The 18,885-nt window shown below is 41.6% G+C and overlaps 1 protein-coding gene across 1 annotated transcript; it reads left to right on the top strand.

The window, feature by feature from the left end:
* Positions 1–7,043: 7,043 nt before the first annotated feature.
* LOC106563233 (barH-like 1 homeobox protein) lies at positions 7,044–14,624 on the top strand. The gene is made up of 3 exons (XM_014128621.2): positions 7,044–8,318; positions 11,530–11,755; positions 12,938–14,624. Exons 1-3 carry the CDS (start codon positions 7,865–7,867, stop codon positions 13,227–13,229), a joined length of 972 nt encoding a protein of 323 aa, XP_013984096.1. The 5' UTR covers positions 7,044–7,864; the 3' UTR covers positions 13,230–14,624.
* The last annotated feature ends 4,261 nt before the right edge of the window (positions 14,625–18,885 follow it).

The raw sequence follows: 18,885 nt of genomic DNA, 5'->3' as shown, positions 1-18,885 counted from the left end.
TGTCAAGGGAAGCCGGTTTGGCTTTGGCTTCACACCAATCACATAAGAAGCCAAACGTCATTGAATTGTTGTATCTTGTTGTCCTCAGGTGGCTAGCTAGCTGAAATCGGCCCTTTACTCAATTAGCCAAGGATGGAGATATGGATTTGTACTTGTGGTACTGGCAAATGATTATAATGGCGATTCTGATCCAATCATGTAGCTAGATGTATTAGGCTAATGATAACTAGCTGGCCTGGGGCATCGTTGCCCATGAAAGAAAGTTAGGCTAGCAAGCAAACATTTTAGCCAGGTAGCCTAGGACAACAAAAACTTAAAGCCTGTACTGTATGACGGGCGTTACGTACAGAGCCCACTCCCCTCCAATGTCCAGCTGGATGTCTGTACGTTCTGTCTGCTGTCTGCGACCATTTGATCTATTGGGCCCACACGTCACCCTCCTCTGGTCATCCGGGCAACGGTCGGACAGTGCGCTGTCTTAGTGGGAAGTACTGGTGGTCCACTTTGGCTAAGGACGTGAGGGTTTATGTTTCCTCCTGCTCGGTGTGCGCCCAGTGCAAGGCCCCCAGGCACCTGCCCAGAGGGAAGTTACAACCCTTACCCGTTCCACAACGGCCGTGGTCGCACCTGTCGATGGATTTCCTGACGGATCTTCCTCCCTCACAGGATAACACCACTATCCTGGTTGTTGTGGATCGGTTTTCTAAGTCCTGGCATCTCCTCCCTTTGCCCGGTCTCCCTACGGCCCTACAGACTGCGCAGGGCCTGTTTACACACGTCTTCCGGCACTACGGTGTGCCTGAGGACATAGTATCTGATCGAGGTCCCCAGTTCACGTCAAGGGTCTGGAGGGCGTTCATGGAACATCTGGGGGTCTCGGTCAGCCTTACCTCGGGTTTTCACCCCAAGAGTAACGGGCAGGTGGAGAGAGTGAACCAGGATGTGGGTAGGTTTCTGCGGTCTTATTGCCAGGACCGGCCGGGGGAGTGGGCGGCGTTCGTGCCCTGGGCAGAGATGGCCCAGAGATGGCCCACTAACCTCTCCCCCTTTCAGTGCGTACTGGGGTACCAGCCGGTTCTGGCGCCTTGGCATCAGAGCCAGATCAAGGCTCCTGCGGTGGACGACTGGTTTAGGTGTGCTGAGGTGACTTGGGACGCCGCTCATGTGCACCTTCAGCGAGCCGTGAGGCGCCAGAAAACCAGCGCAGATCGCCACCACAGTGAGGCTCCGGTGTTCGCACGGGTCTGGCTCTCGACCCAAAACCTGCCCCTCCGCCTGCCCTGGCGGAAGCTGGGCCCGCGGTTTGTGGGGCCATTCAAAGTCCTGAGGAGACTGAACAAGGTTTGTTACAGGTTACAGCTTCTCCCCGATTACCGTATTAACCCCTCGTTCCATGTCTCTCCTCAGGCCAGTGGTGGCTGGTCCACTCCAGGAGTCTGAGGTGCGGGAGGTTCCTCCGCCCCCTCTGGACATCGAGGGGGCCCCGGCGTATGCTGTTCGATCCATACTGGATTCGAGGGGCCTTCAGTACCTCGTGGAGTGGGAGGGGTACGGTCCGGAGGAGAGATGCTGGGTGCCGGTGGAGGACGTGTTAGACCCGTCGATGCTGCGGGAGTTCCACCGCCTCCATCCGGATCGCCCTGCGCCTCGCCCTCCGGGTCGTCCCCGAGGCCGGTGTAGGTGCGCTCCTGGAGCCGCGTGTCAAGGAGGTGGTTACTGTCACGACTTCCGCCGAAGTCGGTCCCTCTCCTTGTTCGGTCGGCGTTCGGCGGTCGATGTCATCGGTCTTCTAGCCATCGCCGATCCACCTTTCATTTTCCATTTCTTTTGTCTTTGTTTTCTACACACCTGGTTTCATTCCCCAATTACATGTCCATGTTTTTAACCCTCTGTTTCCCCCATGTTTTTGTGCGTGATTGTTTCTATGTTCATTCAGTACGTTATGGCTGGTTTTCGATGGGTGCTGTTTTCACCCGTGCGTAATTGATTACCGTTTATTGTTGGTCAAGTGTATTGTTACCTTGTGCCTTTATTTTTAGTAAAGTACGTTGCTCACTCATTCTGCTATCCTGCGCCTGACTTCATGCACCAGTTACACCCACCTTCTGACATAGAGTGTCAGCTAAAGACCTACAGAAATCTCTGGAACATTCTAACATCACTGTTGACGAGTCTACGATACTTAAACATTAAACAAGAATGGTGTTCATGGGAGGACACCATGGAAGAAGCCACTGCTGTCCAAAAAAAAACATTGCTGCACGTCTGAAGTTTGCAAAAGTGCACCTGGATGTTCCACAGCGCTACTGGCAAAATATTCTGTGGACAGATGAAACTACAGTTGAGTTGTTTGGAAGGAACACACAACACTATGTGTGGAGAAAAAAAGGCACAGCACACCAACATCAAAACCTCAAAACTTCATCCTCACCCACGCACCGCTACTGGTCCTGGCACTCCCCTGGCTCTCCCCTGGCTCTCCCCTGGCTCTCCCCTCGCTCTTCCCTGGCTCCTGCCTGGCCAAGGATGAGAGAGGGGCAGTGAGGTGATGAAGGAAGTGCTACTGAAGGCTAGAGTGATGATTTATTTTACAGACACCAAACTGTACACACACACGCACACACACACACATGCACCCCTTACCCCTGCCCTCCAGCGATCCACTCACTCACTCACTCTCTCTGACACATACACACAGACTAGGCCTCTCCAATTAAATCAAAAGTGGTTTGTTTTTATTGGTCTTTTGCACTGACAAGTGGGTTATCATTCTGACGGCTCTACCTGTCATGAGTGGCTGAGAATCCTCAGTTGACAATGCCCAATGCTTCCAATTAAAGGAGAATCAGACTCCTGGTGAGCTAGCCATATTCCCACCTTCCCTACCTCCTTCCATCCTTCCTCCCCTTTCTTCTGCACTCGCTCCAAGAGCCTCTGCCATTCCCCTCTCTCCCTCGCTATTGCTTTCCTCGTAATTTCTACCTCCCCTCTCTCTGCCTCTCTCTTTCTGGTGGGGAGATGTCTGTCTTTGCTGCAAATTACCAACACAAAATGAGGTGGCGCTGCCTGGCGCTGAGAGCTGCCGGTCCTGGGCCCTGTCAGCTTTAATGAGACGATGAAGGTTTATTTCGCCCGCATACTTGTGCTAAATTGTTTCTTGTGTGACAGCTGACTGGAAAATATGAGTGTTAACCTTATAAAAGATTCAGCGATTCTCATTATTGTCTGTCAAGTCCCATACCTGATGGCTTTTTAAGATGCATCATTTGCATCCTTGACTGGTCTGGATGTGCCAATCCTTATGTTTTTTTTATGCTGTTTGTTTGTGTGAAGTCATCTTTTTTACATATCTCCTATCGAAAGCCATGTTTTACTCAATGTCCCAAAACGATAGAGATGCCAAAGTTTATCCAAAGACGACACATATTTTACAAAACAAATCTAGATATATATTTAACACACATCCAATCGAATGAATAAATAAAAATCACCATATTGTTTTTCACACATTGAGTGAATGGGAGCCCCTGTAGGTGTTATTACTCACAATGGACAGGGATTTCTTATTGTTGTTTTTACTTATTTTTTGTTTATTTTAACCATTTTTCTCCCCAATTGGTAGTTACAGTCTTGTCCCATTGCTGCAACTCCTGTACGGACTCGGGAGAGGCGAAGGTCGAGAGCCGTGCATCCTCGAAACACAACCCAACCAAGCCGCAGTGGTTCTTGACACAATGCCTGCTTAACCCAAAAGCCAGCCACACCAATGTGTAGGAGGAAACACCGTACACCTGTCGACGGTGTCAGCGTGCATGCGCCCGGACCGCCACAGGAGCCGCTAGAGCGTGATCACCGTGATGGGACAAGGACATCCCTGACGGCCAAACCCTCCCCTAACCCAGACGATGCTAGGCCAATTGTGCATCGCCCCATGGGTCTCCCAGTCGTGGCCGAACCAGGATCTCGAACCAGGATCTCTAGTGGCACATCTAGCACTGCGATGCAGTGCCTTAGAACACTGCACCACACGGGAGGCCTGGACAGGGATTTCTAGCAGCAGAAATTAGTAAGTGTCCAGAAAGAAAATATTAACATAAGTGACAACCTGGCCTCAGAGCCATATGAAACATACTTATGTATTTCTGAGAAACTCCAAGACCTATGATACCTACTAGTTATTTTATAAATAAACTAAAGTAGGAAGGTTGGTCAGGGAGGATGGATGGGTGTAATCCTTGACTGTCTAGCAATCCAAAGGTTGAGTGTTTGAGTCTTATATTAGCTAACTCTTCCCTTAATTGGTATTTTAAACTTAACCCAATTCACCTAACCTGCTACGTAAATTCTCCTAACCTTTGTCCTTTTAGTTTTCCTAACCTTTTACGTTTGTTGATTATCCTAACCTTTGTCATTAGTTATTAGAATTAAATTCTCCCAGTAATTCTCCTTTGTTGTTATGCTTAACAAGCAACCTGGTCTCAGAGAAAGATGTATAATAAGTTAGGTCATCCAATTTGTATGCTATTGCACAACAGGGTAAGAGGTATGATACTATACATCCTATAATTTGTATGATATTGTACAACTGCTGTTCCATTCATATAACCTAATGTAACGTAATATATCATATTAAATGGACTGTGACATATTTACGTACAGAATAATACGAATTGTCATGAGACCACGTTGCTAGTCTAGATATAAATATTCTTCATTTCAGCTGCACTTTCTACAGTGTGAGGAAACCATTTGTTATGCACATATTATTCAGATACACAATTATTAGTTACATAAACCTAATCAGTTTTGAAAATTGACAGACTATATTGACCAATACTTACACCTGTGACACCAACCTTGGACAATAAACAACTAACACCCAAAATGTGTGTGCAAGACATAAAATAAAAATACATTTGGTTTCATCCATTATGTCCTATTTACAAAACGCATCATAATGTGACAGTTTCTTTATGTTGAAAGTTCTATATCTTGAAAACTTGATTGCTGACATGCAAAACATTATGGGACTGTATCAACAGCGGACTAATGAAACAAATACCAAGATATCGTTTTTGAGTGGTATTATCCTTTAAGACAGAGATGTGATAGAACGTGATTGTATGCTTTAGATCTCTCAAACATTAACACACACTGAAAATCTCTGCTTCCTTTGACCTGCCAAGTCATTACACTGCATTACATCTCTCACCTTCACACACACACACACACACACACACACACACACACACACACACACACACACACACACACACACACACACACACACACACACACACACACACACACACACACACACACACACACACACACAAAGGAAGTGTACACCTGACCATCCATACACTTGCAAGAGACAAGTGGTAGCAGTGGAACAGATTGACAAAGAGATCAGCACACCGTAAGCAAGTCTACAGTCTGGTCTCATTCCCTTGTGGAATTGTTCGATAAAGTGGGAAAGTGTACAGAAAATTACTTTAGATTACTCTTGCAAGGGTAGCTCAAAAATATACATTTACAAAGGTAATCACGACAACTATTTTACAAAAGACAGACCCAAAGCAATGTGTTTCCACTTGAATTATTTTGCATACTGTTGTTACTATTTTAAGTACTTATATTTTAGCCATGTAATTGTTCATCTGAGAATTGTAAACTCAGGCCAGATTTGAGTTGTTGTGAAATAGATAGACCTATAAAAATAAGCTATTTAGTTTATTTACTTTTTAAATGGCAAGGAACAGGAGTTGTTCAAATGAAATCTCCATAACCCACCTCCGGAGCACAAGTAGACTAAATTGGAAAGAAAGGCAACGTTAGGATGGGTATGTAGGCTACTCTTTTCCATCTCTGTCCCCGCCTCAATGTGACAGCTTGCAGCCGCGATAGGACACTATGGAAGCGGGGAGCGGATTCACTAACCTGCCGGTGTCGAGACCGAAGCGCGCCTCCAATCTGGCGGTCACATGGGGGGTTCGATTATTAGGGCCTGTCGGGGAGTCATGTGGGGCTAACTGTTTTGGAGGAAAAAAACGAAAGTGGAGACAATGGCATTTCATGCACATTAAAGTTTGCGTCACGCCATCCTTTCAGCACATGCTGTTCGGACTATTATTCCTCATTAGCATTGTATTACTATTAGATAGGCTACTTATTATGAGCTAAACGTTGACTATTCGATGCTGGAGCTTTGTTCACCCCCAGAAAAAAAGTGTAGTGGCTTAATTATGCATGTATGAAGTTCTTGCTCTCGGTGCATGGGCCCATGCAACAACAAAACATGTGTTGTCCGATAAAATAAAAACATTATTTGTGTCAGAATAATTTTTTTAACAATGAGCTCACGCTCGAAATTCAAGAAAAAAGCACTGGCTGTGTCCTCAACGCATTAGAAATGAATGCAGGCTACATTAAATCTAGGCTATCGGAATAAATATTATAATGATATGCATTTCTCATACCACTAACAAAACAACAGCAACATGATGAAGCTGATACTGATGCTGCTGATAATAATAATAATAATAATAATAATAATAATAATAATATACAAATCCTTTCGGAATTAGTTTTGAATCAGAAAAAAAGTTATCAAATACACCCTCAAAAGTATTTTGATATTTATAAAACAACTCGAACATAGATGGAAAAACAATTATTCTAAATTCTGACTCAATAAATGCAAAGGTGGAAAATACCCATAAAGTTTTTTAAAAAGCCTGTTAAGTTTTGACTGAACGAGAGGCGAGAGAAAAGTCCTACCAGCTCCACATAATAACCCCATTCATTATAAGCCTCATCAATGATGCATTGAAAGCAAATAGTGTGAAAATTGTCTGTAAACAGTTGGATCTGAGTATCCTGGAGAATTCAGTGTCTCTTTTAATCAAAGAAAGGGAGCGAGAAGGAGGAGGGGTGAGTGAGAGTGGGGGGGGGTCCACTTTCCTCTCCGCAAGCCCGTCAGCACCCCAAAAGGTTCCTCAACCAATGAAGTCTTGTCACTGGGGACTCACGTGGACGGGGCGTCCTTAAAAACCTTGCTCCTGAGTTTTCCTCAAGTTTCATCTCTGTGCTTTCGTTCACAGTTATGTCTATTTAACCCGCGTTACCTCTGTTTTACAGTGCACGTCTTCTCGACTGCAGCTGCCCACCGGTTTCGAGTCTCTTGTTGCATCTCTATGCTGGCTCAGGATGCCTTTACCTTCCTCTACCATCGAGCGCCGCACGGGTCACACAAGCGAACCACTTTTTAAGTGATTAACATTTCAGCAATTGTTGTCCCCGCTCTGCGTCATTTCCAGGTCTTGAATTCTACCTGCAACACTCGCTGCTGTCTCTGTCCGTGGTGCTGAAACGTGGTGCTGAATCGCCTGCCTATTTACCTTGCACTATTGGCGCTCCACTGCCTCTAATCAGTGCAGTTTTTTGTCAATATTTGAAATAAATTGAGAAATAATTGAGAAATCGTACCGACGAGTTTTCATTTCTAAAAAAAAGGAAAAAATTGGATCCAGAAAAATCAATCAAACTTCCCAACAGAGAATAGCACCAAGCTGCATCGATTTTATGAAGAGTGCTGTACTTAGGACAAAATAGTTGGATGCAGGGTTTATGTAACATCGATAACCTGGAGATTTTGCCATTTTGCCAGCTATAAAGATTCAATCAAGAAGAGGAGAAACATCGTGGATGAATATTTGTGATTTCTGAAACATCTTTGGATTTTCCAGCTGGATAAATTGAGGCAAAGTCTCATCTCAGCAATCGCCGCTCAACCTGAATTTGCCTCGAATACCAATGATAGTTTGAGTTGAGGCCTCGAAGAACTCAGTTGCGCTGGTAAACAATGGAGGCATCCACCAATGGGTCCAGCTTTGGGATCGACTCTTTACTTTCCCACAGACCTGGAAGTCCGGTCATGTCGAAAGGGGACAGTTTGGTGGGAGAGTGCCGGTCACCGTTGGAGTTCAGCCCGAGGTCAGACCTAGAGAGCGGCTGCTCCTCTCCCCGGTCGCCGAGGAGGGAGTGTGTGGATGAGGCATCGCAGAGGCAAGGTCACGCTATCGGGCTGCCGCTTCATCTCCAACAAGGACAGATCTCCGCCGGGTCACAGCCGCGGACCGTCACCTCCTCCTTTCTGATCAGAGATATTCTAGCTGACTGCAAACCGCTGGCAGCCTGCGCCCCATACTCCAGTAATGGCCTGCCAACTCAAGAAACGGGGCGACTTGTCTCCAAGCTCGCAGAGGACTTCATGGACAAAATCCATAGCAACTCGTCGTCAGACAGCGAATACAAAGGTAAAAGACTGATGTAAACAAACATAATGTTTTAAAATCAATTACACTTAGGCCTATTTATCACATAATTTCAAATTGAATTTTTGTAGGCCTGCTGTTCTAAACTCGTCTGCATTTGTGTGTTAGCTTCATGCAGATATTAGGCTAGCCTGCAGTAGCAGTTGATTTGCTATATCATTGATTTTAACTCTAGATGTGTTAAAGGTTTTACATTTTGACTTTCCTCGGAAGACTAGGGAGAAAGTATCGTATCTATGCTTGCACAAAATGAATCCCATCTAATATGTATCTAATCAATTATAAAATCATATGGAACATGATATGTACACTATTATGACTGTAAACCCTATAGAGATGAATCACATGGTGAAAGTTTACCAACGATATTATCTTGGACAACAGGAGCTCTATCGGCTATAGTTACAGTGTCTATAGGTTCATTGAAAAGGAATACACTAGCCTTTTCTTTAAGTATTACATCCACACTGTTGATATTCTCCGATGATTTGGTGTCAACCCGTTTTTCCTTTCAAACGCATTTGCTTGCATTAGCAGACGTCTTAAAAGCATCTGTTGATGTCAGGGAGGCAAGAGAAAAGCTGGGGAAAATATGACAGGGTCGCCTCCAGATAAATGCCATCAAAGATATGGCGGTTTCCAATCATGTCAGCCATAACATACATGTCACCTCGATTGTCAGTTTAATGATGCAGCGCCTGGATACAACTAAGTCATCCGGTGATAGGCGAGGTCAATTCCTTCTTGCAGGAATTAGTCAATAGAAATGTGGTTAGAAATATAATATTAACATATAATACATTTGTTTTTTTTATGCCACTTTTATTTAACCAGGTAGGCCAGTTGAGAACAAGTTCTCATTTACAACTGCGACCTGGCCAAGATAAAGCAAAGCATAAATATTTATCTGATTAAGTTATACAACCAAAACACAAACTATATCCACCCCTTAAGAAAATGGCAGGTTGCCGTGACAAAAAACGTTTATAATAAGGATATATTATTAGTATTCATATTCATATTCATATTCATATTATTGTTATTATTCATTAGACTATTGATTAATATTAGTCATATTATTTAGGCCCACATGTTATTTATACTATAGTGAACAATGTTATTACATCAATCCTTTATAGCAAGAGTTTAAAGTCTTTCCTGCAGGTCAATGACTTCACCCCAGTTTACAAAAAGAAACATGAACATGAATAACACATAATTCTATTTTGGATACAGTGTGTGTGTGTGACAGATTCTCATTGATATCAACGCAGTCAATTCTGCTCCATAAACCTTGTAGGGACTAGTACGCTGCTTTGATTTCAGCGAAATAATATTTAATATTTTGGGGATTTGATGCAATTTGTCCCAGTGCTAATCAGATTTGTAACGCGCGAGGCCGGCCGGCTTTTTATTTCGCTCTAAACCGCAGCCCTGTGAAGTTTCTCCGGTCGCGGTTGAAAGGCTCCCTTCCCTTGTGGCTCAATTAGCCGGATTATTGTGGTTCTTGAGAGACGACTCAACTATTCAGCTAGCAAGAGCTCTCGCGTCGTGTAGCCTCTTTTTGGAGAGAAGCGTGGGATGGGGGACAATTAACTGAAAATGGTTTATTACAGTTCAAGACCCAACACAAGAGCAAAGTAAAGAATATAACAAATGTGAATCTTACACACAGTACATTGCAGAAACAATGGGTTAAAATGTGTAAACAATAAGGGCCATACATTTTTTAGATAGGCTACATCTTCATAAAATCTCTAGGCGCAATGGAGTGGCCTAAAGTCCTCCAACATTGGATGACCAAAACTAGGCTATATGAATGTTGAAAAACGTTCAACTTTGAAATATGTCCATTTGTAAATGTAGCTAGGCCTATATTTTGATGAAATCCCAATCTGTCATGGGTTTATAGGCCTAACATAGGCCTACGTGCCTGTTTAATCAACCTGGTCTCAGAGCATTTTTTAAACCTTTATTTAACTAGGCAAGTCAGTTAAGAACAAATACTTATTTACAATGACGGCCTAGGAACAGTGGGTTAACTGCCTTGTTCAGGGGCAGAACAACAGATTTTTACCTTGTCAGCTCAGGGATTCGATCTTACAACGTTTCGGGTTACTAGTCCAACGCTCTAACCACTAGGCTACCTGCTGCCTATTTTGCATTATTCTGTACTTATTAAATCATAGACACTCCATTTAGTATGGTATGTTACGTTTCCTATGTTACGTTTCGTACGGTTGGTATTAATTTGTGGATGTCCAGCACCCATTTCGTATAATATGTTACGAATTCAAATTAATGTTATATGTTCCGAATTTGCTAAATGTACAATACTGTCAGAATTTGCAAAACGTACAATATGTTACGAATATGCAAAACATAGGATATGTTATGAATTTTAGCTAGCTCACTAACGTCAGCTAGCTAGCTCGCTAAAGTTATGTAGGCTAGAGGTTAAGGGAAGGGTTAGAGTTAGAGTTAGCTAACATGCTAAGTAGTTGCAAAGTAGCTAAAAAGTAGTAAGTAGTTGAAAAGTTGCTTATTAGCTAAAATGTTAGTTGTCCGTGATGAGATTCGAACTCGCAACCTATATGCCCACCCATCCACCCTACTTTAATTTTTTGCCTTAAAACCATCTATCTTATGTAACCGTACCAAAAGTAAAAAATCATCTTAAATGGAGTGTTTGCATTTACTTACAGAATAATGCAAAATGCTGAGACAAGGTTGGTTTAATGATCTTACCCATCAATTTGATCGGCTTTATGAAAATTTGAAATATATATTTTTTCTTGTTGTTGAGTGTTTCATGTTTAAGAAATAAGGCCCGAGGAGGTGTGGTATATGGCCAATATACCATGGCTAAGGGTTGTTCTTAACTACGACACAATGCGGAGTGCCTGGACACAGCCCTTAGCCGTGGTATACTGGCCATTTATCACAAGCCCGAGGTGCCTTATTGCTATTATAAAGTGGTTACCAACATAATTAGAGCAGTAAAAATACATGTTCTGTCATACCAGTGGTATACGATCAGATATTCCACTGCTGTCGGCCAATCAGCATTCAGGGCTTGAACCTGCCAGTTTATAATTGTGTATAGCTTACAGACGAAAGAAACTGTGGTCTCAGCATGACTCCCAGTTAAAATAAATGTGGAATAAAATATTTGTCCTATTCTTGTGAGCAGTGAAAGAGGAAGGAGGCCGAGAGATCTCGAGTAGTAGGGACAGTCCGCATCACATTCGGCTGAAGAAACCGAGGAAGGCGCGAACAGCCTTCACCGACCACCAGCTGGCCCAGCTCGAGCGCAGCTTCGAACGGCAGAAGTACTTGAGCGTGCAAGACCGAATGGAGCTGGCCGCTTCCCTCAACCTCACAGACACACAGGTCAAAACCTGGTACCAGAACAGGAGGTAAGCACTGCCACACTTGGCTGCCTTTGGTTTAATTACACGAATTATAACCAATTTAAAAGGACGATAAGTATTTTGATAGTGGGATATAGGCTTAATGGATGAATGCAGTGAGCTCATGCCAAAATAGAATATGTGTGCGCGCGTGCGCCTGTCAGCTCTTCACCTACAGACAGAATGATTTCCTCATGTCAGACAAACTCATTGGTCACATATGCAGCCAGGTCACTGAGATCGAATTTATTTCTCAAAACTTGCACACACTGCATCAATTCCTTCACGATAAAGGAGAAAATTATAACAGAAAAAAACCCATCTTAAAATATTGGCAATTAGGCACTGCATTAAAACTTTGAACAATGTGATTCAAATACGGAACGGTAGACGGTAGAAATATTTGTGGTTTTTAATCATTTTTGGAGGGGAAAAAACAAATGGTTTCCTAATGAAGCTTTGACATTCAGACAGCAAAACGACATTAATAAATATAAAAACACAACACTTTGGTGCATTAATAATCTATCGTTGCATGTATGCCATATCAATAATTCACCCACGCTACTACATTTACTCAATTATTATAATTATAAATAATTTACCTAATAGAGGAGTGCTTTTCAATTGACAATCTGACAGATTACCCTTCCGCGTGAATACGAGTGACGGGGGAGTGATTTAACAGAATAACCGAAGTGCGTCACTGAGAGTAGCCACACTTTCAATCTTTATTTGAAAAATAGTGGAAGACACATTTCTGACCCCACGATGACACCAATACAATCCCAAACCGAAAAGCACCCATTGAATACAGATGTTTCCAACTGACTGAACTTTAATGACTGAAATTAAATTTGCATTTAAACCCCACAATGGAAAAGAAAATGTATATTGTGCTAAGAAAATATGCTACATGTTTTGTTAACGTGTTTAATAACAAGGAAGGCCTAAATCCATTAAGAAAAAACTAATTTCGTTTAAATTGAACCAGGTACCTTATTTGTGCATGCATTTTCAACGGGTTTTCCCAAATTGCATTTTTCTTACCCATGCAGATGTGATTGAATTCTAAACTTTATAATCCGAGTCCTATAATAAAAGATTTCAACTGTACTTTTCAAACTTATTTAGAACTTTACGATAAGAGTTTCCCTTACTAATATCAAATGTTTCTTGTCTGAACAGAACAAAGTGGAAGAGGCAGACGGCGGTTGGACTGGAACTGTTAGCGGAGGCTGGAAATTACTCTGCTCTTCAGAGAATGTTTCCGTCGCCCTATTTCTACCCTCAAAGCCTGATGTCCAACCTGGACCCCGGAGCGGCGCTCTACCTATACAGAGGACCCTCCGCGCCTCCTCCCGCACTGCAACGACCTCTCGTTCCGCGGATTCTTCTCCACGGTCTGCAGGGGGGTAGTGAACCACCCCCACTCCCCCTTCTCTCCGGTGTGCTTCCCCGGCCAACACAGCAGCGGTGAGGCGGCCTCTCCGGATATATGCCATACCTGGCAGTCTGGGACTCTAAACGAGAGAGAAAAAAACTATTCAACCTGGTGACAAAAGAAGCTTGCATCAAACAATGAACTTCATGACTAAATTTCCAACTATCTAAAGTAGACAGGTTTTTACCATACTGAAGTTATTTATTTATAACTTAGGCCTATTTATTTTTCTCTGTGTATTTAACTTATATATTTATATTTTTGTTTACCATAAAAATCTTTAGTGTGGGCTACATCAGAAAGGACACGTTCGTTTTACAGATAGTCATTGCTGGCACCAAGTCTAATGGCAATGGCACTTTTACTCAGACTTTTAAGAAATCATAAAATTACTATTATTAAGCTATGTTGTCAGGATATAATGGAGAAAAAAACATGCATAACAAACCAATTTATTGGTCTGTAAACTGAAATGGCATTCCAAATTGAGTTGAAGAATTAGAGGAGAGCCAAAGTCATTTCATAACAATTATTATTTCTTTCTCTTTACAAAGACCAGTTGAGTTTCATTCACTTTTTACAAAGGATCAACATAATAATCAGCAGACGTAGACATGTAAAAACGAATATTTTGAATTCAATTTTTTTTTAAGTCTCTTGATTTGAAGATATTTTTCTTTCACTCATTTTTTTCTTTCCTTCAGATGACAAAGATTCAGTACAAAAACTATAGATTAGCTCGAGCTCAAGGCTAATTTCCTATCATTTCAGAGATAATCTGGGTGGGATTAATGAAGGTCCATGAGATAAACAACATGTGTTTTAAAATGTCTAATCATAAGGTTTTTACTTTAAGTTTTACCTAAAGGCCGAATGATATCAAATATGGAGTCAAAGTAAGAGGTAGGCCTAAAAAACGATGTATTTTATTTCACCTTTATTTAACCAGGTAGGCAAATTGAGAACAAGTTCCCATTTACAACTGCGACCTGGCCAAGATAAAGCAAAGCAGTTCGACACATACAACAACACAGAGTCACACATGGAGTAAAATCAATTTACGAAGGCGCAATGTATCCTTGCAAACCCTTCATTTTTGATAAACAAATAATGATTGAAGACTGAGTCGGTTGCCAATTTGGGTCGTTTGCCTGTTGATTTGCTAGGTGTATTAAACAGACGTTGTGCATTACTTACTTACGTCATACGATACCGGTGGAAACCTTGTTAGGCTACTTACTCTCTTTAGTGAAAATGTATATTGCAGATATTCATTTGTGGATTGGTTCACTTATTTCTGGATCTTTTTTTGTTCCTCTCCCCATGTGTTAGCTAAACGAACCTTTTGTCCAACTGTTCAAACATCTTAAGTCGGCGCTAGAGGGGGGTCTACTTTTATATATGTGTAAATAAAGGTATTTCATTTAATAACGTGACTACGTTATATCTTTCAAATCCCACGCATGACAAATACAGGGCCCACATCGATTTTTATGGCAAATGGAATACATGTAGACTAATCGTCTTCGTCATCACCATCCTCAATCTCGAGTTCAACCAAAGAGCAGTGCACTCGTTTGATACACAAAGTAAACTTTTGATATGAGCATAAGATTTTGGCTGTAGATATATACTTTTAGTCCTCTATATTATTTTATCAAGGCTATATTTTATAGGCAATCTAATATCTGATTAGTTGTTGTTTTGGGGTTATTCAAGGTCTGGTAAGTGGCGTTTTCTCCCGGAAGAAGAAATGGACAAACGGATTTGGTCCTGCAATCATTGCTCGAGTTAACAGCTCACTTTCCAATTTATTAATTGTTTAATTCATGACATTGATCATTAATGACAACCTCATGTTTAGCCAAACTGTACAGCAGAATGGCACGGTGACATCATTTCATATATATATAATGCCAGAATGTAATTACAAACCAAAATTATAATTTGGTATATTTCATCATAAAACAACAAAACGTGTTCTGTTGAGACAAAGGAGAGTCAAGGTATAACTAACCGGTGATAAATATGCCTGATAAAATCTAATTAAGGTTCGTATAATTATATTAGAAACACCGTGTTTGAATACTTTTTAACATGTCTGTCAAACACTCCCTCAAACCCCCTCACTATTTGTTTAGTATCGTGGATTTAATTTGTCGAACCTAAAAAAGTTCATAAAGAATGTCACCGCCAGAGCAAGGAACATTAACCAACTTAACCTTTAAAACACGCCTAGATATTTATCCAACGCTTTGGAGTGGTGAGAGTTCAATTTGAAACATTTAATTCTGCCTTGATATCTAAAAACGTTGGCCTATCATATAAGTTATGACTAGAAATGTTTTGGTAGGCTATATATTTGATATGAATAAATACAGATGGATTTCAACGTTCATCCACCTTGGCTTAGGCTCATAGTTCTGCCAAAAGGTACGTATGTATATAATAAAACACACAACGACAATTAAAACACACACACGCCATGCCTCAAACGTGAAGTCGGTTAAATCTAACATAGGTCTAATAAATCATGGAAATAGGCTGCTACGGATTCGAGCAATTGCATCGAGCGTCAATCATTGGCAAAAGAGGTCAATATATTCAGCTAGGCTAGCACATGTTGCAAATAGGCTAACACACTAGACCTATACCCTACACTGGCAGACTACATTAATAATTCAATTTCATTAGTTTTCCATAAACAATATGAAGACGAAATATTAATGTAAGACTAAGTGTGCAATTGTTTAAGTGCCTTAAATGATCCCATTTGGAAATTGATTGTTTCCATGCCTCTTTCTTGAGAGTGTTTGTGATGTGCTCTTTGCCAAACCGCTCCAACAGCTGGTGACCGGGCGACGCTGACTGTGGGCCGGATCAGCGATGGGACATCTGGTCAGCGGCTCCGCGGTGCCTCTGCTCCACCAGCCCCACCCGACACCCCAACCTCACTCCTAATAGGAGTCTAACTTTAAACCAACCAACATTTCAGACTATAAAGCACAGGGTTAGGGAGTTTAGTCTGACAGAGTTGGCCAATGGGATATTAACGATTAGACAAAATACTTTATTAGCTTTTAATTGAACGTCGATGATGGGTGTGATAGTCAAGCCGCCCGCTGCACCGCTCGCATGGCACATGTTCTCCCTTCTCCCATTGACCACCAGCCGATCACTCCATAAAATATTAGTCTGACTTTGACTAATTGACACATTTATAGTGCGTACATTTGCTATAGCCTAACTGAGTGATAGTAGCCTATAAAGGCTACACGTCACACGGCAGGTGGTTGGTTGGGACTTGAAAAAAAGGGAGAGGAAAACCTGTAGCAAATTCCCACTTTCCCACCCAAAAAATCTAATTAGAAGTACATCATAAGGATCCATGACCGATTCAAATAACGATGACCCCCCTCAACATTTATGAAAAGGGTTATTCTTGCGAAGTGCGCAGCTGATTACAGGGAAAGCTCCCTGTCTTGCTGGATGACGCTGATATTTTTGCATGTGAAAGGATACGTGCAAATCCCTCGGCTCTTACCGCGGTTTGTCCCCGGCTCAGGGTTAATGAAGTGCGGATAGAGTCTCGTTGAGCTCCCGACAAACAAAAACACAACACGGGGAGGCTTAGACTCAGAGGATCAGTGACTCTGATTAAACTCATTGACTCAGAATAAAAACTAAACAAAACAACCTTCAGAGGAAATTAAGAGTCAATCAAAGCGCAATTTGCGTTGTAGAGTGGGCGATAGTCTTTTTTCACAGTGCCTTTTCAATCAGTATTATATCTGTAGATTTGGTTACTACTGCAGACTTTTAAAATCAACAGGCAACGTTATTTAATCCAGAGGAAGCCTCAGAGAATGGAAAAATAGATAAATACCAAATGATACAGAATAGCATATTTTGCTTTTCTTATGAACAGTTCTAATAAAAGACTTGAGACTGTTTCTCCTATTTAGCAACTGCATATCCAATTGAATTTCAAATTATTAACTATTTTGTGATGTATTTATTTAAAAGTTAATGATTATAAAGTCTTTTTGTAACTTAATATCAACAACCTTTAAAAAATCAAGTTAAGTTTCCCATATTTGTGAGAAAACGAAAATAATAGGCTACTTGCAATATTGATTGAACCAAATTAAGCTTAAATGTAGGCCATGAACATAGGCTGTACTGTTGCAGTGAAAAATAAATTCCCACTATACCCATAGACTTATAATAATGGAGTTAAAGATAATACGTAAGCATTTATCATTAATATTTCATTTAAAAAAGACAGACAACCAGTAATATTGCATGACAATATCACACTGGATACTATTGAACAGTTGCAACTAAGCTGTGTATGAAGTGTAAAGGTGAACACATACAGTGAGCTCCAAAAGTATTGGGGCAGTGAAACGTTTTTGTTATTTTGTCCCAACAGCACTTTAGATTTTAAATGATACAATGCTACCATGATTACGGATAATCCGAAATGAATCATGAATAATGATGAGTGAGACATGTACAGGGGCATAAATATCATACCCCCGAAAAATGCTAACCTCCACTGTTATTGTAATGGTGAGAGGTTAGCATGTCTTGGGGGTATGATATAAAATGCTAACCTCCCCTGTTACTGTCATGGTGAGAGGTTAGCATGTCTTGGGGGTAAGATATAAAAAGCTAACCTCCCCTGTTATTGTAATGGTGAGAGGTTAGCATGTCTTGGGGGTATGATATAAAATGCTAACCTCCCCTGTTATTGTAATGGTGAGAGGTTAGCATGTCTTGGGGGTATGATATAAAATACTAACCTCCCCTGTTACTGTAATGGTGAGAGGTTAGCATGTCTTGGGGGTATGATATAAAAAGCTAACCTCCCCTGTTATTGTAATGGTGAGAGGTTAGCATGTCTTGGGGGTGTGATATAAAAAGCTAACCTCACCTGTTATTGTAATGGTGAGAGGTTAGCATGTCTTGGGGGTATGATATAAAAAGCTAACCTCCCCTGTTATTGTAATGGTGAGAGGTTAGCATGTCTTGGGGGTATGATATTCACGCATCTGTAACTTTCTCATTATTCACGATTCATTCAGGACTATCCGTAATCATGGTAACATCCTCATTAACGTAGAAGTGTTTAGAAATATATTCTTATTTACAATAAAATAGACTCCAAAATGACACAATACACAATCCTGACCGGTTGCATCACCGCCTGGTACGGCCCAGTACATCACTGGGGGCAAGCTTCCTGACATCCAGGACCTCTATACTAGGTGGTGTCAGAGGAAGGCCCCAAAAATTGTCAAAGACTCCAGTCACCCAAGTTATAGAATGTTCTTTCTGCTACCACACGGCAAGCGGTACCGGAGCGCCAAGTCTAGGACCAATTAATCGAATGGCCACCCGGACTATTTACATTGACCCCCGCCCCCAACAAGTTTGTAGAGTCACAAGCTTGATGTAAACATTGTGTGCTAGGAATATGGGACCAAATATTAAACTTTGGACTACTTTATTACACATAAGTGAATTTGCCAAATACTTTTGGTCCCCTAAAATGAAGGGACTATGTACAGAAAGTGCTGTAATTTCTAAAACGGTTCACCCGATATGGATGAAAATGAAAGCTGACAGTCTGCACTGTATCATTACTCCAAAGTGATGGAGTACAGAGCCAAAACCCCCCAAAATG

Source organism: Salmo salar, chromosome ssa11 (genome assembly GCF_905237065.1).
Source record: "Salmo salar chromosome ssa11, Ssal_v3.1, whole genome shotgun sequence".
Lineage (NCBI taxonomy): Eukaryota > Metazoa > Chordata > Actinopteri > Salmoniformes > Salmonidae > Salmo > Salmo salar.
This window is presented reverse-complemented; position numbering and strand designations above follow the sequence as displayed.